This window comes from Podarcis muralis, chromosome 1 (genome assembly GCF_964188315.1).
Source record: "Podarcis muralis chromosome 1, rPodMur119.hap1.1, whole genome shotgun sequence".
Taxonomy (NCBI): Eukaryota; Metazoa; Chordata; class Lepidosauria; order Squamata; family Lacertidae; genus Podarcis; species Podarcis muralis.
Window position 1 is genome coordinate 29695949 of NC_135655.1, and position 23926 is coordinate 29719874.

The 23926-nt window shown below is 41.3% G+C and overlaps 1 protein-coding gene across 2 annotated transcripts; it reads left to right on the forward strand.

Moving 5' to 3' along the window:
- Positions 1 to 9: 9 nt before the first annotated feature.
- On the forward strand, positions 10 to 19013 carry TMED8 (transmembrane p24 trafficking protein family member 8). 2 transcript variants are annotated; one of them, XM_028718645.2, is made up of 6 exons: positions 10 to 511; positions 5692 to 5770; positions 7673 to 7802; positions 9839 to 9980; positions 10995 to 11288; positions 11882 to 19013. In XM_028718645.2, exons 1-6 carry the CDS (start codon positions 10 to 12, stop codon positions 12097 to 12099), a joined length of 1365 nt encoding a protein of 454 aa, XP_028574478.2. In that variant the 3' UTR covers positions 12100 to 19013. The 2 variants fall into 2 exon arrangements, with proteins under 2 accessions (XP_028574478.2, XP_028574483.2); XM_028718650.2 differs by having other exon boundaries at positions 9839 to 9965.
- The last annotated feature ends 4913 nt before the right edge of the window (positions 19014 to 23926 follow it).

Genomic DNA, 23926 nt, shown 5'->3' on the forward strand with positions numbered 1-23926 from the left:
GGCGCCGCTATGGCAACGCGTCCTTCCTGGAACGGTCTCCATGGCTACCAGCGCTTCCGGGAAGTGCGCCGCCTTTCCTTTCCCCATCCCGCCCGCCAGAGAAGCCTCTGTAGCAGCCTGACGAAAGCGGCCCTTTCGAAAGCGGCCGGCTTTAGGCGGGAACTACGTAGGGCGGAGGCCCGAGAGGAGGAGGAGGAGGAGAAGGAGGCTGCGGTGGTGGTCGCGGGTGAGGGAGGGGGACGGGAGCGGCTACGATCGCCGCTCGGCTCTTTCCGGCTTTGCTCGGCTCCGCTCGACCCTCCCCGGCTGCTTTCGGGCGGCTCAGCCCTCCGCCTTCCCATGTCGGACGTGCTGGCCGCCGCCGCCGCCGTGGGCACCCGCTTCGAACCCTCCGCGGCCAACGGCTTGGGAGGAGGAGGCGGGGACGGCGGCGGCGACAGTTGCCCCGCTGGCGGGGCTGGAGACGACGAGAAGAAACCGCGCCTCACGCCTCCGCTGCCGCCTTCCTCAGGTACTTCAGGGGCCTCCCTCGCGGCTGCGGGGTGGAGATAGCGGGGCCGGGGGCAAAAGAAAACGCCGTCTCTGTCAGGGCCTTCCCCCTCCCCGGGGACTGACGGAGCGCGGGAGGAGGGCCCGTGTGGCTCGCCACCTCCCTCGCTCCCTGGAAGGTCCCCTGACAGCGGCGCTGCAGGCAGAAATCCAACAGGTGCCCCCTCCCTGTGGCACGCGTGTGCGCCACCTGTTGAACTTCTGCCGCTCGGGGAGCTTCTTGGCATTCAATAAGCAAAACGAGGGGAGCGGCGAGGTCGCGACGGGAGGCGTTTACTCTGGGGGAAACCGGGTTGGGGCGCGCGGCGAGGAGCCCGGGCTGAGGCGCTGGGGGTTGGGGCTGCTCTGCTGGCGCTGCAGGTGTTCGAGGCGAGGCGTCGCGGAAGCCTGAAAAGAGTCATCCTGAGGCCGGCTGGGGGTCCTGAAAAGACAGTTGCTGGCCGCCTCCTGGTCAGTAGAAAGAACAATCCATTTCTGTTTCCAGACAGACCCTCCTAGACTTCCGTTTTAAGTATCCAGTCGTCCTTGGTTTGATGCCTTCGAAAACTCGAGGTGCAAGTGAATCGCTCGAGGGAGTATGAAGACCATGGGGTTTTCTTCTGAATAAATATTTGTAGGATTGGACTGTCATTGTAGTTCCGTGGTTTTTCCTAAGGAACTCAGCGCATCCTTTCCTCCCAGGGACATGGGTTAAAAAGGACCCCTACCCTTTTGGGATTTTCGCCTTTGCACGCCATTTTCCATGACAACATAGTGCTTAAGCTACAAGTAATAATTAAAGTTAAGTTTACATGCGTCCTTTCACTATCGTATACATCTGTAGATGTGCTAGCTCCATCCATACCAGAATTTATGCCTTGAGTGTTGGCAGATTACGCATTTTTCTGCAATTGTCGTTGCTTGGACAAGTGGTTTACTGGTTGGATAAATTGTCACCTTTTCTTTATGTTGATCAGTTGAAACCAAGGTACAAGGAAGAGTCATGCATATTACAGAAGACCAGGGTATTAGGTGTGTTGGGGCAAGGCAGAATTGCGGCATGAAAGACTTCCTGAAGATGGGCTGCCCATATTGATGTTCTTCACAATTGTGGTATCCCAGTAGCTAGAAGTGGAACCAAAGAGCATAAACTCATTTCCATTGTAACAGAAAGATCAGCGTTAAAAATAACTGGATATCACAGAATCACTTTAATAAGGAGATCACCAAGAACTTAATCAGTACTGTGTAGAACAGTATTGAACAGGTGTCAGAACAAAATCATAATACTGCATTATATGTTTTGCAGTAACCATCAATGTTTTATTTATCAATCAAGAAATAGTGTGGTGGAGCATAATATACTGCAGTATTGCTTGTTTGATGAGCTTGTTTGATATTCTTGTTTGTCAGGAGCTAGCCTTTAATAGCTTTTGTTCCCTTGGGTTACTGCATTGTTTAATTTTTCCCTCAGCATACCAGTTGTTTTCTAATTGGGCTAATGCACCTTGGTGTAACTGTTGCATCAGGTAGCAGACAGTAGTGGCATTGCCATGAACTTCTTTGCTTTCTTGTTTTATGCACCAGACACTTCACTTTTAAAATCTCAAGTGTAATAACACAGCATAGAGAGGTTTAAGTGAAAGCAATGGAAATGTGTTGTTGACTAATCATTAAAATGGAGGATCCTAGAAATCAGTGGTAGATTTAAAAGTATACACCCTGTGCACAGACTTAAGACTCTGTGCAGCTTAGCCCCCACCCCAGTTGTTGTTATTATTTATTAGTCACTTAGAAAAAGTGACCTACAAACAGTAGAAATAATGAAGTCAATTACAATTAGCACAGCCAATAAATACCTTAAAAAACTGAAAATCTATACAAATAAAAGGCAGGTCTAAGCAGATCCTGCCCCAGAAAATGAGGCCACAAATACTTCAAAACCCCATTAGTATACATTGGTATCTGAGAGGATACCTTTGATCAGAATATCCCTATTTCAAATCTAGTTTCTGCCATCTGAATTCAACGGTAGACATAAGGAAGCCATAGACTTAATCTCTCACCTTCAGTTATCAGCAGGATAATTTCTGACAATTGTTTGTAAGGATCACAGCAAAATAATGTATGTGGAAGTGCTGTGTAAATGCCAAGTCCCCCCCACCACTGAATAAGCAGTGCCTAATGTTAGTTAGCTCCCACATATCAATATCAATATGCAAAGGATGTTGAGTAATAATAATAAGTGAAATATAAAAATGGAATCATCTGTTGCTACAGTATTGGGTGTCAGTGCTGGCTTTGAGACAAGCTGGTGATTCTCCTAGATGGAGATTGGAGTTCTGGACTTTTTTCTCCTGTGTTTGCAAAGCTAATGCACTTCTTTTCTTCTTAAAAACACACAACTCTCACTGTGCAGCTGTGACAACCTTAAAGTAAATACCTGCTTCTGTTCTGGTTCCCTATTATTGGTTACCTTCTATAACTGTGGGAGGAAGTCTCCCTCACCACACTTCTTTCCCCTTTATTTATTTATGGGTTAATTGTGGTGATCCTCAGAACTTCTAAGCCATTGATGGGTTTGGATTCTAAATAATTTGTTTGTTTGTTTTCAATCAAAATCCTGCACGAAAGGGAAGCCCCCAATCATATTATGCAAACAATATTGGAGCCCCCCACACCTGTACTATAATTTCTGCTCAACAGCTTCTCTCAAAACCCGGACAGTTGCTGCCTACACATTTTCAAGTCTTATCTTCACATCCTTAAGAGCTAAAAATGTACATTTTAAAAAAATGAATACAAACAAAACCAGCTTGAAATTGTTAGCATGCTGAATACTGTACTTGATGCCAAAATCTATACTGGCTTAAGGAAATTGTAGAATAGCTTTACTGTATTTGTAGTACGGTACAGTATCCTTAATTTTTTTGTAAAGATGTAAAGTTTCTGTTCATCTGAGCAGATAAGCACTAATGTAAGAGGGATCTTTTATGCTAAGCCCAGGTTAAGGAAGGAATTATAAAATTAGTTGTTGAGACTTTATCACAACAAGCAGTGCTTTTTTCTTTAAACATATTTAGGGGTACTCTCATTTTCCTACTCATATTGAAATAATGCCCCTCAATGAGGCCAAACTTTAGATTCACAAAATGTTTAGGGGTATGCATACCCCTGCGTCCCCCCACAAAAAAGCACTGACAACAAGCATTTACTTACTGCTTTGGATAGTTTTCTGAAAATCTTTAAAATTGAACAAAAGGGCAGGGCAACAAAATTACAGTACCTGTAAAATGATTTAGCAAATCACTTCCAGAACTTAAATGTTCAGAACTGGCTTTCTAAAATCGTTTTAAGAACCAGTACCCCTGGATTCCTCCTGATGACCCATAGACTCACCAAGCTGGGGCTGATGAGCTGAAGTCCAACAACTGCTGCAGCTGGTGGTGTCAAGCAACTATTTTTTCTCTCTCACTCACTCATTCACACCCCCCCACACCCTACCTCAGAGATGAAAATGCTGGGCTATTTTGCATGAGTATGTATGGATTATGAGATAATATATGTAATGCTCTGAAAGCACTATGGTAGTTCTCATTATTATTTCAGCAGTGTTCTCCATATTTTTCAAACTAATTGGTTGTCATTCTCCATACTTTCCTTTATTTCTCCAAATTGTTCTCCCGAATCCGACATTCTTTGAAAAGCGAGAAACACGAGAAACAGGGAAAAATGCAGAAAATGAGCAAGCACATTTAAATGTGATTGATCTGCAGAATTTCATTTACATATATGTATAATTTAGGGACGCGGGTGGCGCTGTGGGTAAAACCTCAGTGCCTAGGACTTGCCGATTGCATGGTTGGCGGTTCGAATCCCCGCGGCGGGGTGCGCTCCCGTCGTTCGGTCCCAGCGCCTGCCAACCTAGCAGTTTGAAAGCACCCCCGGGTGCAAGTAGATAAATAGGGACCACTTACCAGCGGGAAGGTAAACGGCGTTCCGTGTGCTGCGCTGGCTCGCCAGATGCAGCTTGTCATGCTGGCCACGTGACCTGGAAGTGTCTGCGGACAGCGCTGGCTCCCGGCCTATAGAGTGAGATGAGCGCACAACCCTAGAGTCTGTCAAGACTGGCCCGTACGGGCAGGGGTACCTTTACCTTACCTTTTTATAATTTCTAACTTATTAAAAGAAAATTGTGCACTGCCATCACCATACTGTTGTGCTTTCTTACAATTCTGAAGATAATCGACTTAGATAAAAGCTCTTATGGCATTGCCTGTTCCCAGTTCCTACATTAAATCTACAATCGGTAAACAATGTATACCAGAACTTTATAAACAATTATAAATTTAATTTGTCACTCCTGGACTGGGCTTTAATGAATTTAAATAATAAAACTAATGATAGCCTGCTCCCATTCTGAGTAATCTCTGCTGAAAAGCCAGTGATTACCGTAAATGAATTAAAATGTCATCCTGTTCTTCTGTTTAGAAAAGGTTTTCTGTGTGCTTCTTGACTATGTTTGAGTTAGCAATGGTCCTAATTTGTTTATTAAAGTTACTCCTCATTGTCCTTCCACGGTTGTTGGTTTTCACCCAATATTAATGCTTTCCCTGATTTTTTCACTACTGTTTAAGAACTGAAAGGGACAGTTTGGCAGGCATCATGATAAGTACTGATGGCCATTGCCACTTTGCTTGTCCTGTGCTGTAATAGCGGGTAGAGATGTTTATATAGCAAGTGATGCCTTAAATCTGGGGCCTGTCTGTCAGGCTGCCACATCTGTATTCTGTGGCTCAGACGCTATACAATCTGGATACTGTCATAACAACTCATTGTGCTCTGCTTGTTATATGACTTTAAGGAAGCAGAGTATGTCTTTTAAGTTGTGATTGTGATATAGCCTGAAGTAGGTGTGGAATGCAATTTTTGCTGACTGTCCATTCGCTCTGAAGTCCTCAGCACTCCCTCCCACATTGTTTCAGAGAGTCCCTCAACTGCTGAAGCAGCTTTTTCAGGGAGAACAAGGGGCTGCAGGGGGAAATGAAAAATTGCCAAAACTTGCCTCCCTCCCTTTCACTCATAAGAGCCTAGCACTGGATAATAGCTAGAGTTTTACAACTGCCGAAAAACCAAATATTATTTATTTCTGCCCTCTTCTAGAGAATGAAGATTCAGATCAAAGACCGGAATCTACTTTCCAGGCAGCTGCCACATCTGAAAATGATGCCTTGCAGTGCAGGTAGGAAATATGTGTAATGAAGGCCTGCATTAGGTCTTGCTCAGGAGCAATGAAGGAGAGTTTCTGGTGATGAAGGAGTCTAGCAATCAGCTCAGCTTTCCTTCACAATATAGAATATATATCTGAATATCTGTCAGTTGCTTCATTTAGTAGTTTTGTTGGATATTCTGTAACTCCTGTAAAATATCTGTAAATGACATATTGATTCTTTATTGATGGGTTTTTGAAGTGTTCAGACGCTGATCTATTAATAATTGTATTATATTATAATTGTAATGCCCTATAGTGCACCATGTTTAACAAGAGAAAGAGCGGGATTCAATGAGTTAAACTTTGCTTTTATTGTGAAAGCACAATGTTATTTTTAAAAGCAAACTTAGGTAATCCTGGCATTTGAATTCTGGAGCATAGAGGAGATAGAAATCCCTGCTGCCTCTGTAATTACGTTTTCATCCAGGGATGCTGTGCAGCATCCCATTGATGCCAAATAGGCTTTTGCTTTAATCTCTAAGATAGCATGAATGCCAGGTAATTTTTTCCCCCATTACTACAATGTTTGTTCTCTAAACTAGCAGAGGTTTAAATATTAAATGTTCTCCTGCTGGAAATATGTTCTTTACTTTTAGATAATAGATTCTAATTAGATTATTCTTTAAGATTATTATTATTTTTGTTAGTTTCTCCTCCAAAATGGACCCTAAGAATGACTTAAAAAAAATAATAATAGGTGGGGGTGGGTAGGGAGAGAAATACAGAGAGAGGTTTTCCACTATATTTTTCTCGGATTAGACTCACTGAAACTAATGAATACAACTAAGCCAATTCATTTAAAAGGGTCTACTTTGAGTAAAACATAGTTGAGTACCATCCTATAAGATCGCCAGTAACAACTGTGACAACTTATTCCCTAAACAAGTTATAAATTAAAGCTGAGGCATGATGAAAATATTAATGAACACTGAAAGAGAGAAAAGGTTTGAAGGGTTAACTATTAAAGGCACAGTACTTATTTTCTGTCAGAAACACTGTTTCAGGTCTAAACCAGAATTTATAGTCCTCTACAACAGAATTGTTTCTATTAAAACCATCTACTCCTAGAATGGGTACCCACTCCTCTAAAAGCACTTCTAGTCCTTTTCCATGTCCTTTTCCTCCACATGAGGAAATTATACAGGTTTATCCTGCCTGACAAATCCCTAAGCACACCTAGCTACTTCCATAGCCAGCCAGACTCTCTCTGCCAGTTAAACTATCAAATATCAGTTGTTTTAGACAGGGCGTGACCAAGGTTAAATAACCCCAGACTTGGCCATGTTGCCCTGCTCCCATCTTTGCAGAGGTCAGAGTAGTTAGCTGGGACAGGAACTTACTGCTGTGGTTAGTCCTGAAGGTTTGTTGGTAAACCCTGTGTTGTTATCTGTAAAATGCATTTGCATAAGGCTTAATGTATCTTTAAAAAAACATTATTTGCGAAAATTTCATTTATAGACATGGAGATGCTTGCATCAAGCTGTCACATTATTCTGATGTACTTTTTCTGTCTAGATGAATTAATCAGCCTGAGTGCAGGGTATGATTTGCTAAAGCCAATGTTTACAAAGTATTTCAGCTATGAAGTGGTGGTTGGACGGGCTCAGCTGGGCTGTATTTCTGCTACCTAAGGGAGTACAAAGCTGCAGAATTATTCACTGTAGCATTGGCTCAGCTGAGACAGCTTTATGTGGTTGTGTCAGGAATACACACACTAAAGAAATCTTGTTTCTTTAGCATCCCTTTCTTTAGCATCCTTTAATCAATTTCCCCATTTGATTGGAGATTCATTTATGATTGTTTCACCTGCCTGAAAACATCCTGAATTTCTCTTAAAACATATTGAATTGATCTGCTGTTTTTCTTTGAGAGGCTGCAGAGTGGGTCACCTGTGAATGCAGAAGCTACAAAGGATTGTGGAAGTGCTGACGATGGTCTGAAAGAGCAAGATGTAGAAGGAAAGGAAGAGATCCTAACTGATCAACATAAGCACCCAAAAGAGGTAGGGGACTGGCTTCCTAGACTGTCTGCACAGTATTATTTCTGAATGCATTCGTCTTTGTAGCACATGGGCAATACACTTTGTTAGGTTTATTTGTGATACTGTTCATAATACATGTGTACTTCCTGTTAAGTTTATGGGGCTGTTCTTTGTATTAAAAGAACACTTTATCACATTTGTGTACTGTTAAGACATGGATACATTTTTGGACACTTATTACTTCTCTGGGGTCTGCAAAATTTTAAAATTAAAAAACCCTTTGATGAGGAAGAAGTGTGAAAAGACATATGTGTGGCTTTGCAACATATGAGGGAGAGGGTGAAGCTAGACCAGTGTTTCTCAAATGGCTGGGAACCATTATGGTGCCTAACTCCACTTTCAATAGGGCTTTGGTGCCATGTCTCATTCAGTGCCTCCTTACTCACCTGCATTGTCCCACCTGGCCATGCTGTAGCCTTTTTTGTTGGAAAAATGCCAGCGCCAGCAAACCAACCCTCCCATATTCCGAGTAAAGTTTGCTGGGAGATGGGAGGGGGGGTTAAAGAGAGAGAGGGAAAAGAAGTCTCCCTCCTCTGAGGCTAAAAGACCAGAGGAGGTGCTGAAAAAAATGAGAGAGAGAGGTTAATATTCTTTATAATAGCAAACTAGAAATACAAAGGAAAGGGTTAGGGTTGCACTACCGTTTTGTGACTGGTGGTGCCCAATATTTTTCAGCCCTCTCAGCTGGTTCCTAGGGGTAGAAAGTTGGAGAACTTGTGAGTTACACAATAGAACAAAGTTGCAAAGAGTGTCTAATGAATTTAGACACAGATCTGACTTGGGCATATATAAATTCTGTGAATTCTTTTGAATTGACCTCTGCTGCCTTTTGGGATATCTTCAGGAGAAGCAAAGGCTAAGGAGTTAACCCGACACAAATCCGAAGCAGAGTCCCTAAGGTGGTTGGATGGTATCTTTTATGCTTCCTTCTGGCAACTCCTGCAACCAAGCTGGTGCCAAATGTATTGCTTTTCTTTCTTTTGGACCATATCAGCAAAGCCAAGAGTGGGGTCCTGTCATCTGGGCAGCCCAGGACCTCCATACACGCTGCCCAGGCTTGCACCCCAGAGAGGTCACTTCAGTGATGCAAATGCAGCCTTTGAATTTAGATAGCCGAGATATGAATCTTGAGTAGGATTGTTGACATCTGTGTCTTGAGAGACAATGGAACAGTGTGCCAAAAAAATATATGTCTGCCAGAGTTCTTTCTATCTGTTGCTGAGTAGCTGTAGTGTTTAATATAGTACTTAGAAAGTAATTTGATTTGCATTTGATTCTCCTTAAAAGGTAAGATTGGAATTGAAAATTGAACTTTGGAAAAAGGTCAAAGTATTTTGTCATTTTTAAGCACTTGGTTTCTTTATTCTCTGCTGTTTTCCTAACAGTAAGGCTATGAGACTACAGATGCAAATGTTGGTCTGTGCTTCATGCATTTTTAAATGAACTGAAATAGATATCTCTTAATGGCAAAGTTGTATTGGCCTAATTATTGCAATGAATGCACTTTGACATGATTTCATTTCAGGAGAATTTCTGTATGCCCAACCTGTCTTCCACTGAAGAGCTCCAAGGATGAGGTCAGGGCAATTTTGGCAGTGTTTACTAGTATTGTCAGATTTTAACCTGGGGAATATGTCTTTATACAATGTAACAGCCAGTGCACCTGCTTCCTAGTTTTGCTACTGGTCTCTTGCCCAACATATCACTTTTGTGCTACTATTTTCGTACTTTAGATTTGCTCCAGGAGAAGAGGGTGGGTGGTATGATGACTAGTGTAGTTATGTAGAGGGAGGCACAGTAAGTGCATCATGTCTTAAAAGATATATGCAGAGTCTCCTGGTAATCTAGTTCCTACCCTTAAGAAATCTCCATGGTTTTCGGTATGTGACCTAGAAATTGTGCATCAACAGGTAAAATTTAGCAATTAAATGCAAATAAATGTAGTAATTTCAAAAATATATGGTGTGATTCTAAGGAAGCTTGTGTCCTCTGCATAGGAGGCTGTAGTGCGGATGACAAAGTATCCTGACCCACAAGGACCAGGTGATATAGTCATGATACAGTCTGAATACACAGGAGCAGTAGATGTCCTCACAGCAGAGCTGGAAACTACAGATTTACTGGGTGAGCAGAAGAAAGGTAAGATTTGAGACTATATCACTGTCTCAGGGTATTATTTATTAGTGGCTAGAGTTCTGGACAAATCCCAAATATAATATTGATACTCTGGTATGATAAATCTTCAAACATGAAATTGATTTATAAGTTTAGAAAAATAGGAGACTGGGACATTAGACTATGTCTGCTCTTATTTTGTTTTTAATTTATTTATTTGTTTTAATTCAGTGGTCTTTGAGTTCAATTGAAAGGCAGTCCAACCTGTAAAATACATGGCTAGAACACTATGATACAATTGGAAATCTGCAGGGAAGCAATGGAATGGAGACACCAAAAGAGCTGAAATAATTGATTTCATTTATTTATTCAGCCCTGGAGCAAGGTTCTCAAAGCTATATTTCTCTGGGGGTGGTCTCCCCCCCCCAACTAGAAATTCATTTAAAACAGCCCTTTTGGCATAGCAAATCAACTATGTTAGGATAGTGTTGACAATTAAACGCATTGTCACTAATTCCCCGTGAGAAGCTTTTCTATGTGAAACTAAATGCATACTAAGTCTGGGTATATAGTATGTTTAAATATGAGATAGATTGCTTTTGTCAGTGACATTAAAAGACTAGTGTCAATCATCCCAAGGTAAAGTTGGGTTTAGATGAAGAGGGAGAAAAATAGTTACTTGCAGTTTCGAAGAGCTCTACCAGCATAAAGGTGGAGGAGAACTATTATTTCTTTTTGAACTTTTTGAAAGTTGGCAACCATATGAGCAGAATTCACCATTGCATCAGTGGGGTTCAGTTTGCACAAGGAGACTCTCCTTTCTTCTTCTTTCCTTTATGTACCCAGGGGATTTCTCAATTCTTCAGAGCATATATTGAGAATGCCTGGGGGACTGCAGGAAGTCCCATCGCACAAGCAAAATCTATTACGCTTGTTCGCAGTGTTAGATACAACCTTATGATTTAGAATGTACAATGAAATTAAAGACTATGCTCTCTGTTGATTACAAGCTAGTAATACTTTCCTTGTTTCTTTCAGCTCGTCCTCCACCTCTAATTCCCCCCACTACTTGGACAAGCGCCAAGATAAGGGAGTTCAAAACAAAGATGACAAAGGAGAAGAATGCCCGAATGGTAGTGAAACGGGGTGAGGTGTTAACAGTCCGGGTGCCAACTCACCCTGATGGGAAGCGTGTCTGCTGGGAGTTTGCCACAGAAGATTATGACATTGGCTTTGGAGTCTATTTTGATTGGACTTCTGTTACTAGCACTGCAATTACTGTGCAAGTTAGTGAATCAAGTGATGAAGATGATGATGATGAAGAGTTTGAAGGTCAGTGCAGAACTGGGCAAGAGTCATGATTGTTGCCTTAATATCAGCATGCTGTGATCCAGCTCCGAGGTTACAGGGAACCAGGCAGAGGGCCTTCTTGGTGGTTATGCCCACCCTGTGGAATGCCCTCCCATCAGATGTCAAGGAAATAAACTTCTATCTGACTTTTAGAAGTCAGGGAGGTTTTTAATGTTTGAGGTTTTTGGTGTTTTAATATTTTGTTGGGAGCCGTCCAGAGTGGCTGGGACAACCCAGTCAGATGGATGGCATATAAATAATAATAAAAATTACATTATGTAATATACAACACACAAGATAAAAGGGACATGGAGGGAAGAGGAATTATGACTGTCGTGTCTCATAAAATAAAAACATAAAACACATACTGAACATCAGCATAAATTATAAGCAACATCGAGATTAAAAAAGGAAATCTGTAGAACTTCATTGTCATCAGCAGACACTTAACTTAGAAAGCCATGGTCCACTGCAAAGCATAATGTTTTCTTCTTGTGATCTTCCTTAGTCAGTCAGATGACACTTTTTAGTCTTTGCTTTGTTCACTGATGCTTTGTGTGTTTCTTTATTCTCAGGACCTATTCCAGTTGGTGATGTGGAAAGAGGCTCTAGAAGCTATTTGCGAACCCGTTATGGGGAGATCATGCCTGTCTACCGAAGGGATAGCCACCGGGAAGTGCAAGTAGGCAGCCACGATTATCCAGGCGAGGGCATCTACTTGCTCAAATTTGACAATTCATACTCACTCCTACGCAACAAGATTCTCTTCTTCCATGTCTATTATACCAGCTAGAGCAGTTAATGAGATTTGGAGTGGGTGGGCCATAAGACACCAAAGCAAGCTGCCTGTCATGACTAGTATCTCCTAACAGGCACACATTTGATGGCTGAATCTCTATGCTTATGTATGGATGACTTCCTTCAACCCTTCCTCACTGTTAAAGTGATGCACGTGATTATTGGCAGCTCGTTTGTTTTACGCAGACACCAATCTGAGAGCTTAGTTATAGAAAGCAAATCACTGGACCAGGTTCAGGTGTCTGCTTTTACGTTCTATTGCACTTCCATGAACTGAAGTTGAAATATGCCTTTTCTTTTGGGGTAAATATATTATCAGCTTCTACTCCTCTATCTGCAAATAATCACTGGGATCAGCTGCCAAAGCAGCCTGTAGAAACTGCATTGTTACTATGCTGTGGTGCACTGCCATTTGCTTGGTCTCTGGGAAGCTTCTGAAGTGGCACGTATGTATGCCATCCAGGCCATTGCCAGCCTGTCTTCTCTCTTCTAGTTCTGTGCAAATGTAGCTAGTTTATTGTAAGGCAAAATTGGTGTGTATTTGCTGGTATAGATACCTGGATTTCACAGCTTGTCTGAAAGAATTTTAAGTTACATGTATTTTCTCTCAGAAAGGGCACAAAATGGGAGAAGGAAGAAGGAAGCATAAACCAAATAATTCTAGTCAAGCAATTCACCAAACAAAGATTCTTCCTCCTCCAGACCTTTTGGGGCTAATGTTATTTTCATGGGTTGACTTTTTGACTGAATTCAGTGTAGCTTAAGATGGGAGTGTCAAACCCAAAATGGGCTGGTGTGTCAATTTATTCCAGCAAGAGGATTCATTTTTTAAAAAGTCACTTTCACTGGAAGCAAAACATGATAATGTAGTTTGCATATGATAATATAGTTATGCTTGTTCATATTTGCTGTGCCGTGCCTGTGCACTCCACCAATAAGCACTCCAAGCTACAAGAAGGCCATTGTGCACGGTCATACGAGTACACAGCATCCCTTTCCATCCCAGTGATGGAAAACTGAGCCATGCAGTAGCATTTATTGGCAAGTGAGGTCCTTTATTCTGGGCATCAACGTCTTCGCCCTCATGATATTGTGTAGAGTGTTCTATAATGCACATAAGGGATTTTCCTCAGCCTTATTTTTGACACCTCTAGTTTAATATCTCAGGTCTTAGTTAGTAAGAGAGCCTCTTTCCTTGCATTCAGGCTTCGGAGGCCATTGCCAGTCTTTAATACAGCATAAGCGGCACAGATAACTGTTACATTTCAGAGGAGTGGCAGTCGCATCACCTATCATTCACAGCTCAGGTTTTATAGGGTATATATGTGTAGGTCACATAGTCCTTTCTGCAGCAAAGGACTAATACATGTATTTATCAGGATTTCGGAAGCAACTCTGGAGTATGCCTTTTAAAACAGCGGCTGCTGATGTTTATCTCTTGTGTTTGCTTGGCTCTTTGCATGATTGCAGCAAACAGTTATAGTATGAAGGATACACACACATTTTGGTGACCTTTTGAGGAAATGCCCTTGATCATATATCTTTTGCTGATAGTTTAGTGCTAGAAGGTGCAATGCCAAAGAATCTATCTTCCAAACAGACATGATGGTTCTCTAACTATGCCATATAAAGTACTTTGCCAAGGAAGGGAAAGTTGCAAAGCAAATACGGTAGCAAGAGACTATTGGTTCCATTGAACTTTTTTTTTAAAAAAAGTTAGACTTGGAGTGAAAACCTAAGTCTTTTAATTGTTGGTAGTGAGGCCTGGCAAACAAGGGCTCCTGCTAACTTTAAAAGTGGAAGTCAGGTGTAGCTGCTCCTAGGCATTTTGTTTTTATTTGCAGTGAGAATGGAGAAATTAGTGGCTGATTCCAGGCCAATAAGTGAGAAGCACAGAGTTTGCAAAGCACAGGACTTGCAAGAAGCAAACTTTGGGTTTATCTTTCTGCAAAACAATTGGAGGGGAAGAGAATGAGAGGCAATCCAGTAGCAACGCAAATTGATTATTTGGCTTAAAGGACAGTATGTGTATTTATTTTTCTATAAATATCCTGAACAGCAGCTGCTGTATTTTTGAAAAGCCAGAAACAGGAGCTCCCTTGTGTCTCACGGTTGCACAGCCCATGGTTAGCTTTAAAGACTCTCTTCCCTCTGAATGTTTTTAAACACTGTTGTTCATTATTGTTCAAAGCATTTTCCCTGTGAAAGTTAATTTCTTGACTTCCCACATTTTACAGAACACACAGAGTCTGCTAAATATGTCCAATACAAGGGCTCTTATTTTGGTATAGACAGGTAAAATGATAGGTATTTGCCTTACCTAGGGTTCTGCTTGAAGAGCAGACTATAAAGACAGATTGTGTGAATCAAGTACAGTATGCAAGTTTGAGTTAAGTTTGTTTGTTACAGAGTTCTCTGCTTTTTATCACACAAGTAATATGAAAATCTCTGTTCAGCACAATAAATTTGTCTTTGTTCTTTAGCCCATGCCTGCTAGAGGTGTGTTTGCTCATGTTAATTGCTACTTAAGTTGTACTGCATGTTCTACCTATAAATATAGGAGGCAATGTCTCCTTCCTGGCTGGAAATAGTTCACTCTGGGAAAGAGAACAGAAGTTGAAATTAAGATTTAATAACCTAAACTGCAGTAGATTCAAATTGAGCAAAGGCCTTACATGTTCTCCTCTCTACAGTCTGTTTAATAACACATTGGTTTCAGTGCTGCTCTTGTTGATTAAATCAGTTTAAAATTGGTCTTTTGCCAATACACATACAAATGTAATGTACTTTTTGAAACCATGTTTGAAGATAAATACACACACACCACATGCCTTTCCAAATACTGACGGGACTTAGAACTGTTCAGCTATAGAGATGCAGCCAGGGCACAATGTGTTTATGGTTGTCCTATTTTCACATCATGAAATCTGGATCGCTTTCTTGGATCACAGACCTAAAATCCCTGGAGAACTATCATCTTGGCATCTAAAGAGTTATGTGGGAGATAGCCAGGGAAAATGCACATACTTGTCTGGGATTGATACATGTACCTAATTTTTAAAGCATTTTTTGAGATAGAATCGAAAACCAGTTTCAGGCATTAGGACAGATCATCTATGATTTCAGATCAGGGGCCAAAGGGATTGAAATTTTCTAAAATAATTGTGAGGACCTCATCAATATAGTGTAACAACGCACTTGAAGTACTTTGATCCCTGCTCCATTTGTTCTGTGTGATGTTTTTGAAGCAACTGAATACTTCAGCAATTTGTTGTTGTTTCAAATTAAGAGAATATTTTATAATCATCATCAATCTTCCCTTATGTACTTTATTTTTACTTCAGCACTTTCATAGGCAAGTGTAGAATTGGCATGACTGAATTAAATTGGAAAATTTGTAGCCCTGTTCCATTGTATGATCTCTGTGGTTGGGGACTTGCTAGCTTCTGAAAGGCTTGTTTTGCTTTTGTGTTTTTCAGTTCTTTACAGCCCAGTTTCTGCTTATTTTGCTTCTGCCTCTTACAAAAAAATAATAATTCTCTGAGAATCTTCAAGTGAGAGGAAAGCTTATTAGAATATAAAAACAAAACAACAACCCTTCATGTTCTCCCCAAGAGTCTGTCTGGTCAGTATCCTGTTTTCAACAGTGACCTTATCCAGATGCTTCTTGAAAGCCCCAAGCAGAGGATGAAAGCAACAGCCCTCTCATGCTGTTTGCCTCTGTGCAGACTGCACCATTTAGCTAGTTGATAGCTCTGTCCTTCCATTTGTCTAATACCCTTTTAATGCCTTTTAAAGTAGCAAATTACATAAATCAAGTATATTGGTATACCATTTCATTTTTGTTTTTTTCATCAAGCCCGTAGTTTCCTTTCTCCTTTCTGTTGCAAGAAGCATGTTAAACAGGTCATCATCTGGGGCTAATCAATTTTACATCCCTTTGTGCTGCTTTGGGAAAGTAGCCTTATCTCCTTAACCAGGATGCAGTTGCCAGGAAATGATAAAGAAAAAGTTGTGTGATGTAAAGCTAAGGCATCCAATCATGTGTAGATGAACTCGGTGGGGCTTATTTCTGAGTAGACATGTATAGGATTGCATTGTAAAGTCTCCCATTCCAAGGACTTGTGCCTCATAAAGCATATTTCTGTTACCTTTCCAGAAGGCCTTAAAACATTTTACAGATAAAACTGAGGTAAGCATAGCTAACAATGTAGTTGTGGTTAATTTACAGAAGAGAGATGATTTCATCCCCAAGGATATTCCTATATACTTTATTTGGACCAGGAAACAGCATCAATCTATAGTTATTCATCCCCTCTCAGCACTAAGACCAAACTCCATGCAGTGGCTGTGCATCTTGCATTTTATGTTGATGTCTTTGAGTGATTAGTGGAATGACTTTTCATGGTGGTCATTTTTTATTTGTTGATTTGCTTGCCACTGTGGACAAGGATTACCTTCTACCAGGCAAGTCTTTGTGTTTGTTTAAACATATTCTTAGATGCGCAGGCTAAAAATACTGAGCCATCATAAGTGGAAAGCATGATAAAGTGTGGGAACTCCTGATCTTGATCAAAGGCAGTTTGTGTAGTTTAAACAAACACACCTGTACAATAACTCTGTTGCTATTTTCTTGTGTCATCAGATATAGTGGATCAATGAAGTTTATTGGGTTTAAATGTATGACCCTGTTCAAAGAAACCTGTGAACTGAATAATACACACACTTGGTTCAATCCTAAGGCAATACACCTACAAATAAGAGTTTACAGATGCTGACTGGTTCTTGTGAGATATATTTCTGAATAAACATGGCAAGAATTGGATTACATGAAAGTGTAAAACTGCTACTTTAGAACAGTGGCATACAACGTAATGGCTAAATTCCAAAGGGCTTGAATTAGCCCAATAGCGAATTCTTGAACTCCAAAGCCCAGTACCACATCAAACCATTTCCTATGAAGATGCCTTATTTGAAGTTATTTATTATTATTTATTAAATTTCTATATTACCCTTCATCGGAAGATCACATGGTGGTTTACAATACAAAACCACAAAAATGCATAACATAATACCAAACACAAGCAATACCCCCTGCCTGTTTTAAATGCTATAGATTGTTTAATTAGCCAAAGGCCTAGGAGAAGAGGAATGTTTTTGCCTGGTGCCTAAAGAGATGTAACAAGTGGACCAGATGTGCCTCCCTGGGGAGTATCCCACAAGTGGGGGCTACTGCAGAAAAGGCCCATTCTTGTGTTGTTGCCTTTGGACCTCTCACACAAGAAGGGCCTCAGATGACGAACGAAGGCTTCAGGTTGGTTCATATGGGGAAGAGGTGATTATTGAAGGCTTTATAGGTCAAAACAAGCACTTTTGAATTGGGTCCAGAAACTAATTGGCATCGAGTGTGGTTGGGCCAGGATGGGCATATGCGCAAACTGTCTTCCCTTGGTGGGCAACCTGGCTGCTGAATTCGGCACCACCTGAAGTTTCCAAACTGTCTTCAGAGGCAGCTCCGTGTATAATGTGTTGCAGTAATCTAACCTAGAGGATCCTAAAGCATAGACAACAGAATTTAGGCTATCCCTGTCCAGATAGGAGTGCAGTACAGTCCCATCAGAATGATGCTGATTTCCTGAGGTACCGAGCAAGGGGCTTTCCCATTCCTGTTGTATGCTATCCTTTGAGCTGACAAGAGACTGATGGCTTCTCCCAAATATGTAGGACCCCACTACCACCCAAGTGGCTTGGCAGAATAGAATGGGTGACTGCTGTTCAAGAAGCACATGTCCACTGCCCTCTGGGATGTGTTGGGGCCTGGGCAATAATGAAAAAGAGAGACGTGGCTGAAATAAAATCACAAAACAAATGGGTTGATGATATATTTGACCAGCTTATGTTCAAATTGCTGGAAGTAAGCTTTTGAATTGCACAAACCTCTCCTTCCGTAGTAGATGTTGAAATAAAAAAATAAAACAAATGATCCTATATTTTGATGTCAGCTGAGCTGTGCTTTGAAATAAAGTACATTTTAAAACACGTAGTTTAAATACTTGGGCCAGATTTAAATAAGCAGTTCAGCCAACAGGAGCCAGTGCAACAAGTCCTGCTAGTGCAACAGAGCTTTTCTCCTCTCCTCCCCCTGCATATGTTCCCCAACATAATAGCACGCAGGGGAAGAAGCAGGGAGGTTGTTTCATCTGGCAAGCAGAAATGCTTGCACTGATGGAATGATCATAATAGTGCAGGGCTGAATTCCTTCCATGGTTGTTTTTGCTTTGAACCCTTAAGCCTAGGCCTGAGTCAAACTTCTAAGAAGCTCCCTTGTAGCATTTTAAACAAACTTGGTATAAGCAGCTAAGGTGTTGCCTCACTTGCTCTCTGTTTCACCATTAATCATCAATGGGCTGACTCTTGGGCAAGTTGTAGGATACCTAGAGAGGCTGAACTTTATTGAACATAGCAAACCGTACTCCAAGGTGTTAACAGTAGCCTATACTCAAACATTGTGGCTAAGACAAAAGGAACAGACTATCTGGAGTTATCAACCTCTAGCTGCAACAACATGCCCTCTAGTCAGAACACCACCATGGTACACCATTTCTGTAGATTGTAGGATTTCTGTCAGTGATTTATGATCCATGTGATATTATTTTTGTTTCTTAATCATTAATTTTGTGCACAAATATGCTGCTCACATCCTCCCAAGCATTCACCCCCCCCCAAAAAATTGAGAGGATATTTTATTAAGCTATGTCACTGACTTGTACTGGCGAGATAAAGTTTTTCTAGTGTGTTTGCTGTTCCTTGTAGAACTTGGTTAATGTATGTTTCATTGCATGAAGTAAACCTGTGACTTGTGTGTTTGCATTTTTCAAAAAATATTTCAATAAACATTTTCATCATACAGCCTCAGCCTTCCGTCTTTCCTTTGCTGCTGTGAAGAAAGAAGAAAATGAACTGCAGAGGTATAGGGGGTGTTGGTCTGAGTTCTTTTCTAAGCGAAAAGTGGCACAGGTTCAATTCCTGCTATCTCCAGTTAAGGTAAATGTAAAGGTAAAGGACCCCTGGATGGTTAAGTCCAGTCAAAGGAGAAGAATCTCAGCTAAAGGAAATTCCTGCCTGGAACCTTGGGGAGCCACTGCCTGTCAGAGAACAACAGATGTGTCAAGTTGGCATATGGCCGCTTCATATGCTCATAAAGGTTCTGTCTCACTCCTGCAAGACAGTTAAGCACTTACTGTTACAGAGGCCCTTTGCACATTTTTTTTAAAATGGCCGGAGCTCTTCTTCACACAGTTAATTTCTGCCTAACCTCACCTACTCAAGGTCCCCTTAATTGCTCCCAAGTGTTCTCTCCAGCACTGAGGCGTCCAGGTGGCTCCATAGTATTCTGGGGAGCTTTGGGCTATGAAGGAAGTGGGATGAAGGCTACAGTGCAAGTGTCATGCTGAAGGTGCCCAAGTAATGATTAGTGCACATGCCATAAGTGTGGGCCCCAGACCAGTGGCTGGATGCAGCGGTGAGATTGATGACGGGGAAAACAAGCTGACCTTGAATCCTGGCAAGACAGAGCCTATGTGCGTGAATGGTTCCTGTGCCTGAGAAATTGATTAATTGCTTGCCCTGGGTGGGGTTGCACTCTTGCTGAAGGAGTAGGTATGCAGTGCTCTGAGATTCAGCTTTGTCACTGGAGGACCAGGTAGCCTCAGTGGCTAGAAGTGGCTTTTACCTGCTGCAACAAATGCACTCCTTGTGCGCTTGACCAGGAAACTGCAGTTAGTGCAGAATGCCGCAGCACAGTTCCTGACAGGAGTGAGACCCTATCAACACACAGCACCCCTGTTCAGAAGTCTGTACTGGTTGCCAATTTGTTACTGGGCCAAGTTCATGGTATTACTATTGGTATATAAAGCTTGGGACCTGTTGCCTTACCTCATATATGCCCACTTGACACTTTGATCTGTGGAACTGGCACTGTTACAGGTGCCAACTAATATTTGTTTTGCACTTGTAAGAAATCAGTCTTTTAGTGTGGTGCACCTCCACTTGGAACCATGTACATCAGGCAGGTGCCTTCACTGTATTCTTTTCAACACCTGCTTAAAAAAAATATTTAGGCATGACTATCGAGACACATAGATGTTGACATGTCTTAATATATTTTTAGTCTACTGCTAATTTTAATCTTTAGTATTCTTAATTGTTTTTATGTGGTTTTTATTGATTATTTTAATTCTTGTAAGGTGTCTAAGAGGTTTTATTACAATCGAGCAGTATATAAATTTTGTCAAATAAATTCCAAAAACGCTGACTGTGTAAGGCTTGGCCATGATGGCATTCAGCTCTTCTTATCTGTACTGTTTTGAGAGTGTGCACAGCCTTACACCACCAGTTCTTTCAAAGAGATTAAAAGGGAAACCTCTGAAAGATAAACGGAGCTGTGAAAATTCTTTATCAACTATACTGTACTGGTTCAAAATTCAGCATCTTCTTCTTTTTATTTTTAATATAGAGGCGCAACTCATAGAATGGAGTATGTCAGCAATGCCTAATGACCTTTCAGAAGCCAGATAGAGGGACTGAGCAGAATTTCTAGGGTGTGAGTGGTAATGGGGAAGGAAGTGAAAGGCTTCAGTGCCCTGCCTAAGTTTCTGATCCTGCTTCTGCTAGTCACAAGTAAAAGCCATGATGCAAGATGAGAAAATGCAAACAATTGTGGTTAATTTTCATAATTCTCCAGTTAGGGAAGGTTTCTTAAGATATACACCCCCTGATAAAAGGAAGCAACTGATGATATGATAAAACTAAGGGGATTTGTCAAATGAGCTACTTACTAGGCTTCTGTCTCTGCAGTGCTTCTCCAAGGTTACTGCTTTATTGCTGCCTGGAAGGGCATTCATAGTGCAAAAAACAAACAAAAACATCAGTACTGAAAACCCCCAGGATACTTGTGGTAGGAACAATTACAGGATTTCAGTAGAAAGCTACAGGACATGCACCATGTAGAAAATAAAGTTTCACCCTGACACTCGTGCTGCGCCGCAAACCATATTTAAAGCAGATGGTATATAACTGCCCCCATACAATCTTGAGCAAAAATAATGAATGCATAATTAAAAGTATGCCTGGAGTGGGGGGCAGAGATCCCTTGCCTTAAAAATAAATATACAAGAGATACTTACTTGCTGCTAAGAGGGCTCTTGGATTCTAACAATATGCTCCCCTTGCAAATAATTGTGTTAGCCTATATTTGTAGGCTCAGATTTGAAACACATGTTGTGTGAGCTAAATAAACAGCAAATACTTAAATCTTGCCTGCATTCGGATCTTTTGGCTCATTTAGAATATGAAGTCAAATTTCTTTCAGTGGTGGGCATTTTATATACCAATGGAAGCTACCCTCATTGCACACAGCCTCGTCGTGGAGGTTTTCTTGGTTTTTTTGTTTTGCACAGGCAGCTGAACAAACTTGCATCACGAGGCAGCCTGGAGCTAGACCAAGCTGATTATCCGAAAACATGGATAAATGTTCTCTTCTGATTGTGTGCTCTGCTTTAAGTAGTTTTTTCCTCCAAGGGACAAATAGCCCTGAAGCACGAAACTGCAATAATGAGCACATTACTGGGGACAAACACATAAGTGTGAAATGTTGCAGTGCTGACATGACCAGTGTTCATAGAATATTGCTGAGTTGCAAGGGATCCCGAGGTTCATTCTAGTCCAACCCCCTGCATCTGCTGTTCAGATGCATTGGCTAGAAAACCATAGGCCATTTCTCCTCACTTCCTTTGGCTGCATATTATCCATGTTTCTATTTGGATAACACAAGTTACAGGCATAAAAGGAGAATAATTTTGCACAGGGATGGTGCTAGCATTAGGCAGAAGGTGGCAGAAGCCCTCAAGCAATCCCTCTAGCACACCTTCCCATTCCCCTCATTTGGAAATCAAAACTCTGTGTGCCACAGACTTGCCATCTAAACTAAACCTGCTAAACTAGTCTGCTTCCATGAAGTGCACTGGAAAACATTATCCTGTCACCATCATTGAAGTAAGATTCAGCTGCCAGTCCAGTCAACTTCTGTACATGGGAGAGGGGCTGCTATCTTGCCCTTTGCCTCAGGGAGCACCATGTCTTGGGCTGTCGGCTTACACAGATTTCTGCTTCTGACCACCAAAGCCTGTGAAAGGCTGAGGGAATCTCCAGGAAAGGAGGAAAGGGCCCACATGAAGAGTGGTTGACAATACCTGAATATATAAAGCAGGCATAGGCAAACTCGGCCCTCCAGATGTTTTGGGACTACAACTCCCATCATCCCTGACCACTGGTCCTGTTAGCTAGGGATTATGGGAGTTGTAGTCCCAAAACATCTGGAGGGCAGAGTTAGCCTATGCCTGATATAAAGCTTTGAATGTTGCAAAACAATATTTCAACATGTCACGTTAAGCTACAAAATGTTCCCTAATAGAAGTACACTGTGTTGCCCACCAAACATGCCATATCTCCAAAGTGACCTTTGGTCTTTTCGCCTTGCTTTCAAGTAGAGCTAATAGATGCCACGTCTTGGAGAACATCAGCAGGAGAAATATGATGGCTTTCCCTCCCTCGTTCTTTTCCACCCCACACTCTCTTCATTGCACAACAGAAATGGATATTGGCTCAAAGTGAGTAGCTTTAAAGGAGCTGTCTACAAAAGCACATTAGTCCATCTAGCTCACTATTGTCACCGTACTAAATAGCAGCTCTCCAGGGTTTCAGGCAAGGAACATTTCCAGAGCTACCTTGAGATGCTGGAAACTTGACCTGGAACATTTTACTACAGTAGCTCCAGCACACAGTAAGGCAAAATGCTTAGGAAACCGAAGAGCGGTTGGTTGGTTTTTAGCAACAAGAGCTTATAGAATGAAAAGGCTGAGAAACCTCCGGCTGGGTGTGGTTTCCTTGTTTGCAGCTTATTTGAAGCAGGGGGTTACACCCTTATTCACATTTTGAGAAGGCTACCCTAATACAAAACAGGAGTTTTGAATTCAAGTCCAGTTCCCTGCATCTTCGACTTCAGATATTAGGCCTGAGAAAGCTAAGCTTTCCCTAAAATGTTGCAAATGTTGTGCAGTCATGCATATTTAAATTAAATGAGTTTTATTAAGCAGGTTGACATAGATTCACATTTTATGCTTTTAATACTATTTTAAAAAAATGTTTGTTGGTTTAACAGTCTGAGTATTATTATAAATACTCAAGCTCCCTTATTTCTTGTCCAGAAACAACTTTACAACCTTTATTAGAAGAAACCCAGTGAGTAGATTTTAAATGGCTTAATTGTTCCTAATGGTCTTTGAGAGTGTTAAGTGTTTCATTAACAGATACATTTGATTCAGGTGGCCTGTCAGATTTTTTAAGCCATCTGTCTCAAAAGATAAGCATTTCTGAGAAGAGAATTGCACAATATATTTGAGAAATTTCTGAAGTATTTGGATTGGTTTCATCACAGGCACCCAAGTCCTGCTGGGCTGATGCTGCTGAGAAAAAAACAGTCTCCATCAACACATATGACAACTAATATACATGAGACAATAAGGATCATGTCTTACTTAAAAACTGTCTCACCTACTTGATCTCATTTTTTTAAAAAAAATCCTACTAACACACTGGCTGGTCAGTAACTGCAATGGCTCACCCATTTTCTCCTACTCAACAGTAACATTGAAATCTTATGCATACCTACTCAGAAGTAAACCCCACTGAATTCAATGGGGCTTACTATACGGGAATTTGAATTAGAGTTGCAACCTGGAAAACAGAATCTGGCTATTTAGTTG